This window comes from Tamandua tetradactyla, chromosome 6, assembly GCF_023851605.1.
Source record: "Tamandua tetradactyla isolate mTamTet1 chromosome 6, mTamTet1.pri, whole genome shotgun sequence".
In the NCBI taxonomy this organism is placed as follows: domain Eukaryota; kingdom Metazoa; phylum Chordata; class Mammalia; order Pilosa; family Myrmecophagidae; genus Tamandua; species Tamandua tetradactyla.
In genome coordinates, this window is record NC_135332.1 from 109,654,742 (window position 1) to 109,661,237 (window position 6,496).

A 6,496-nucleotide genomic window follows, 5' to 3' on the forward strand; every position below is an offset into this window, starting at 1 on the left:
ATCATTCCTCTCAGAGTGCCATTCCGCAGTTCGGCCTCTTCAACCCAAGTGAGACTGGGAACAGGAAAATCAGGCAGTGCCAGGGAAAGGGTCCTGCTTTTGGCTCAGATGTGAGGCCTTGTTCTGTTACTGGTCAACTCTGTTATGTTGGGCAAGTCTCTTCACATCTTAGTGCCTCAGTTTCTTCATTTGTAAGTGATTTTTATTAGATGCTGTCTATGTTAGATGACAACTATGGGACTGTTTGTCCTATACATGTTATATAAAATAAACAAAAACACAAACTATACCAAAGAATGTACAAGGGAAAGCAAAAGTCTTCTTTCTCACCAGCGCCATTTTTTTTTAACATGGGCAAGCGCCGAGAATCAATCCCGGGTCTCCAGCATGGCAGGTAAGAATTCTACCACTAAGCCACCATCATACCACCCACCTGTACCATTTTTACTTTCCATTCTATGCATGCAAGATGGCTAGCTCCTTCAGGGTTCACCTTAACTTCCCAATCAAGATTATATTCTTAGAGCCACCTCTGGCAAAAGATGGAGCAAGGCAGACGTACAAGGACCAAGTCATTTTTGCCCAACTAAGGAAATTTTTGCTCTGGAGCTATAAAGGGGGCTGGCAGAAACTGTCAAATCTGCGTCACTGTCAGATGGCTTTCCCTCCCCAATTCCCCTCCCATTAACCGCAAGGACTTGGTGGGCCTTACTCTATTATTCTCTAGAATCCAGTTTTGCTGATGAGAAGCCTGGTAATACAATTCTCATTTCTTTATAGCTTCTTTTGTTTTGCTCCCATCTCTGAAAGTTTTGAAGGTTTCATCTTTAGTCCCAGTGCTGTGTCCAGGTATGCTGCTTTTCATTCATCGAAATTGGGACTGCAAGGTCCTTTCAATGTGATGGCTAATGTCTTTTTTCATTGTTTGATTATTCCTTCTCGTCTATTGCTTCTGCTTTCTTTTTCTGGAATGCTTATTAGATAGCTGTTGGGCCTTCTGGGTCTATTCTCCATACTTTCACTTTAATATATTTTGCATCCTGTGCGCTGCTATTTTCCACATCACCAAATTTTATCTTTAGCGTTATTTGTTAAAGATAATTTGTTATTCTTCACATTAGCAATCACGTTTTTAGTTATCAGGAAATCTATTATTCTCTAGTTCTGCCTTTTAATATAATCTTGTTCTGGTTTTTAATTGGTACAGTATCCTCTTGGATGTCCCTGAGAATATTAGCATTTTTAAAAATAGGTCTGTTCCATTCCTTACTTTACCTGTTTCCTCTTTGGACAACTGTTTTGTTTTTCATCTTGTGCTTTCTTTCTTGAGTTGTTGTTTTCTCTTGAATGCCTGGTAAGACATTTGGTTGTTCATATTCATGAAAGGACTAGCGTGACTCACCTCTATATAAATGGATTGGTTCTGGGGACAAGAAGATTGTTCATTTATGGTACAAGGGTAGGAAGCAGCCATGCAGGGCTGAGATCTCCCAAACTGACAATTCAAGTAAGATCTCCACCCCAGAATAGAATTCTTAACGTATCTTACTCCTGGGTTGGGGCTTCCATTTTTCTTCACATCAATTGTTAGGCTTTACTCAGCCTTTCTCTCCAGCTCTATACCCACACCATGGGCTCTGCCCAGGTAAAGCTATTCTGCTGAAGCGGTTGTCTAGTACAGCTGCAGGTGAATGCAACAGCAGTCTCTGTGCCGGAACCCTCATGGGAGCCGCCATAGGGAGAATGGCTCTGTCTCTGCTAGCTTCTAGAATGTGTGTTCCAGGCTGTGTGGTTTGCTCTAATCTAGGTTATCTGTCCATGCAACCCCATTTGCTTCCCACCTTCTAGTAATCACTTAAAATCTCTTATCTACTGATTGTACCTACCGCTATTTAAGCTGCTGCAATTGATTTACTTCTTTTTGTATATCTTTATTCTCTTTACAACAGGCTCCTGGGAGGTGGGGATGCCATTATTTGTGATGGGTACTTCTGCTGTCCAGACACATAGCTAGAGGTGAGCCTGCCATGACGGAAGCATGTAACTCTAAACCCCAGACACAGTTTGGAAGTCACGGATGGACTCATAACTGACACCAGAACAATGGAGAGTTTTGCAATCAGGTCTCTGAAAGAGACATTAGTCTCTATAAGACGGACACAGAGATTAAAGCTTAGGAGCCTTTAGGGTGGGAAGACAGCACTATGTTTTTAACTGTGCACTGGAGAAGCATAGAGAGGAACTGAGACAGGCTGAAAAAACTTTAAGCGTCTTGGTCCCAGAGGTCTAGTCACATTATCAACATTTGTTTCCCTGGAACACCCATGTACTTTAGAATAAATTTTCTCTTGTTACACTTGCTCATTTGAATTTCTTCCACTTGCAGGGAGAAGAGGCCAAACTAAAGCAGGTCTTTGCCTCTTCTGACTGTTGGGTTGGCTGTCGGGGAAGGGGCCGCCACAAGGCCAGGAGGCTCCCTGCCAGAGAACAATGTGGCCATGGCTTGAACTCTACAGACAAGAGCCTTGCTTGCCACCCTTAAAATATATGGAGGCTGGCTCTTTCCTCTTAGCCTAATTAACATAGCTCTGTCTATAAACCTGTGAAGGAGTGTTCACCACAACTCCCCAACTTCCCATGTCTATACTATTTTCTTAACTCTCAGAAACAATATATAAATTTAAACATAAATCAGCTTGCTATTTGCAAAAATGGCAAACCATGCAATAGGAAACAAAAAAAAGCATACTGCCCTGGCCAGCAGAGGCTTTACAACCAAGTGACTGAAGAAAGCACCAGGCATGACTGAGACATAAACTTTATTACAGGAATTTACTTCAAGGAGTAAAAGAAAGGAGCTACTGAGGGAACCAAGCTGCTCTGAAGGCGGTTGATGGAGAGCCCAGGTGAAAGCACTCTGCAATTAGGCAGGAATCAACAGGGCCAGTTACAGAGGCTTAAGACAAAGACATTCCACTGAGTAGGATTTAAGCACAGCACAGGGGTCTTGTGACATGAGGGTCAGACTGACTATAGTTTGTGGATGTAGGTTAAAAATTACAGGCTACTTTGTAGATAACAGTAAACATGATAATATTTCAAGGATTCCAGGAAGGAGGTAGGGTATAGATTAACATCCTACGCAAAGGGAGGTCTGGTTTCTCGCGTACATTGACCATCCACACATTCCTCCTTCAGTAGGACCCAGGTCATGCAAGCAGCTGCGTGCTCTGGTTTCACAAAGGCTCAGGGAATAGCTGCCCCGTGGGTTCCCACATGCACCATCATTTTGTTCAAATAGTCTGTGCTTGTCCATGACCTTCCTCCAAATTTTAGCTTCTTTTTAACCTTAATGAAGCCGCTTTCCTGCTTAAACTACTTCACCCTTCCTCTTCCCTAACTTCGCATTTTATTAAAGCTTTTCCATTTGGGACTTGCTATCTTACTCGAAGATATTTAAGAAATAACTGTAAACTCCCCTCCACAAATAAGATAATGACTTCAAAATGAAATCTCAGCTTGCTCAAACCAACATTACACCCTCTTAGTCAAAAAAGATCCGGAAGGGCAGATACCCAGCCTTTAAGTAGATGGTTTTTATGCAGTGCTTAGTGGAGTAAAATGGTAACAGATCATTAACAACTGATTAACCCTCTAGGAATCTGGGATCACAGAAACAGCCCGATGAAGCAGGATTTTAGGTTTATCTAGGGATGAATACTTTTGTCAACGTTAAATGCAAAACAGGAACCAGATTAAAAAGTTTTTAAATTAATTTAAAAAATGTTTACTCATAATCATGGTGTAGGTATGGAGGGTTGCGGTTTAAGTTTCTCTGGTGTAAAATCATAAAATAATTTACAAGACCTGACGAACCAAACTTCAGAAAATGTAGTCCTGGAATTTTGAGCAGCTTTATCCGCAGGAATTGCAGGCTCCACCTTGAGTTTTCCTAACCCGACTTTCTTACCTTCGAATCGCGAAGACGCCTTCGAATCTCCTTCAGCCCACCCTGGAGCCAGTCCACCAACGCTGCCACGAGGCGGAGAGATCTGCACAGCCAACGGTGGCCTGTCTGCTTCGGGGCCTTCTCGAAACACCTCGAAAGTTCGACAGGGCGGGACTGAGAAATATTGCGGTGCAGCGGCGGCAAAGGAAAAGGTGCACTGAGACTTTCTCGAGCTCCGAGTGTGGAGGGAGATTGCAGACATTTAAATTACCCTTGACCTTCCCGGTTTGGAGAATTGAGGCGAGAACAGAAGCCCTGATTAAAAACCTAAAGTGGCAAAAGCACGAGCCAGGCAGGAGTCGAACCTACAATCTTCTGATCCGTAGTCAGACGCGTTATCCATTGCGCCACTGGCCCCTCGTGGAAAAGCAGGTGGCGCCATTGGATTACGGCGGTCTAAGGCCACGCCTCAGCCAACAACCAACCCGCCCAGCTGCTAAAGACAAAGTGCATGGACGCATTGGTGTCGGGGTCGCACTACCCGGGTTAAGGGCCCTTCGCGAGGACAGACACGGTAGCGCGGGCGGGGAGGGGTGGGGTGTCTTTTTGTGCACGTGTAAACTGAGCCCTTCCCCTCACCCCAACTACTCCCTCCTCGGATTACGCGTGCTCGGTTTGATCCCAAAGGTAAACCTAATAGTTGCGCTCATTCTGGTTCTCGGTGTGTCCAGACTTATATCCTGTCCTTTTCGATAGCTCAGCTGGTAACGCGGCGAATTATAGCTTCGTACCCACAGAGAAGATACCCTTAGGGCGCTGGTTCCGCTCCGGCTCAAAAGAAACACGGGTAGTTTTTGGACCCGGAGCAAACAAGGAGACGATCTTGCATGCTATCTCCGGCTTGGGCCTCTGGAGGCCTCCAACTGAAATCTTTTGGGAGTTCCTGTGCGGGTTTCCAACGCGGAACCGAATCTACGGCCCTGGCCCGGGACTTTCTGCTCGTTTCTAAAGCGTCTAAGACCCTGAATCACACAGAATAGGGTGAACGCCTGCACGCCGCAGCCCGGGGCCAGGCCTGGAGCCCGCCGGCGCGTTCCCTCAGGGCCCCAGGCGGGTCGGCCGGCGCCCTCTCTGGCTATCGCGAGGGCGGGGGTCGTGTGCCTCCGGAACCTGGTACCGGGAAGAAAACGTGATAAAAATTACGGGAAACTCCGACACTGCATTCAAGTTATGAATAGAAGTCCCCACCACCTTAACAGCTCCCTTCGATAGCTCAGCTGGTAGAGCGGAGGACTGTAGGTCGCTGCTGACATCCTTAGGTCGCTGGTTCGATTCCGGCTCGAAGGAGAGATGGAAACTTTTTTGTCTTGCTGCCTTAGTTGTGAGAGAAGCTCAAACGTCGTCTCGAATTTTTTTCGTATTTTAAATTCTCTCATCCCTCTCTAGGGGGAGAGATAAGAAGCTGCTCCCAGGGACGGGGGATTAGCTCAAATGGTAGAGCGCTCGCTTAGCATGCGAGAGGTAGCGGGATCGATGCCCGCATCCTCCAGCTTTTCTTTGTTCCCCCAAACGGTAGTTTGTTTCTCTTTCCATTCTCAATATTCGTGAAGTGAAAACCAAAGAGCTTCGAACGGGCATAAAATTACGGTTCTGAAAATTTCTCTGACGGGAGATAAAGAGTGCTACTAGTATTTAGTTTGTTTCTCTTTCCATTCTCAATATTCGTGAAGTGAAAACCAAAGAGCTTCGAACGGGCATAAAACTACGGTTCTGAAAATTTCTCTGACGGGAAATAAAGAGTGCTACTAGTATTTACTCTTCAGGTTTTACGATTTTAGTCCCGGTTATTTTGAGAAGTTCTAAAAGCTTTTTCCCCCTTTCCTCAAAAGTTGGGAAACTTTCACACACAAATTGTTAAACCTATAACTGCTCCGACCCCTTTGTGGCTTGATGGTCACAGTTACGGTGATCGGTCTGAGGCATAGCTAAAGGAAACCGACAGATGGAAAACAGAAAGAAATAGAAAACTTGAAAAAGGACGCACCCTTGAACTTCGGCTGAGTGGAGAGTCTAGCTCTGGGCAGGGCTGTCATGGCTGAGGAGGAGGAACGGGCACCTCTGGGGAAATGGAGAAAGGTCCTGGACCCATCCACTTGCTGTTGAAGGAAGGTTCTAAGGCCATTTTCCTGTAGAGCATTAGCTAGAGACCAGCAGAGGGGAAATGATTTGGAGAAAAGTTCTTTTGAGTGTAATATAGTCTATTAAAAAAAGACAAAATAAAACTAAACAACACTCACGGAAAGATTCAGAGATTGAGCAGAATACACAAAAAGGCTTTTCTGATAATAAATTCTTCAGAGACTAATATCCTGGAATACAACCACAATGAAGCTAGTGAAGCTATACTGCAGGTCTCACAACACAAGACACAAGTCTTCCAGAAAAAGGCAGAAATACTACCTTTTTTGAGGGTTAGGGTAAATAAGTGACAATCCTTTTCCCCCAGGTCCGTTTTAGAATGCTAGGCAACCTGTACATTTTAATTTT

At 44.9% G+C, this 6,496-nt stretch overlaps 1 protein-coding gene and 3 non-coding genes across 5 annotated transcripts in view; 2 read left to right on the forward strand and 2 right to left on the reverse strand.

The window, feature by feature from the left end:
- Positions 1 to 4,495, reverse strand: part of LOC143688686 (uncharacterized) — a 237,425-nt gene extending 232,930 nt beyond the window's left edge. For both annotated transcript variants that reach the window (XM_077166900.1, XM_077166899.1), the window contains exon 1: positions 3,971 to 4,495. In XM_077166900.1, the coding sequence (XP_077023015.1) occupies positions 3,971 to 4,211 (241 nt within the window). In that variant the 5' untranslated portion in view covers positions 4,212 to 4,495. The remainder of the gene's footprint in view (positions 1 to 3,970) is intronic.
- TRNAR-ACG (transfer RNA arginine (anticodon ACG)) lies at positions 4,294 to 4,366 on the reverse strand. The gene has a single exon. It is a non-coding gene; the product is annotated as a tRNA-Arg (tRNA).
- A 716-nt stretch (positions 4,496 to 5,211) lies between the features above and the next one.
- On the forward strand, positions 5,212 to 5,296 carry TRNAY-GUA (transfer RNA tyrosine (anticodon GUA)). Its single transcript is given in 2 exon segments — positions 5,212 to 5,248; positions 5,261 to 5,296. It is a non-coding gene; the product is annotated as a tRNA-Tyr (tRNA).
- Positions 5,297 to 5,425: 129 nt separating this feature from the next.
- Positions 5,426 to 5,498, forward strand: TRNAA-AGC (transfer RNA alanine (anticodon AGC)). Its single transcript has one exon. It is a non-coding gene; the product is annotated as a tRNA-Ala (tRNA).
- Positions 5,499 to 6,496: the final 998 nt, after the last annotated feature.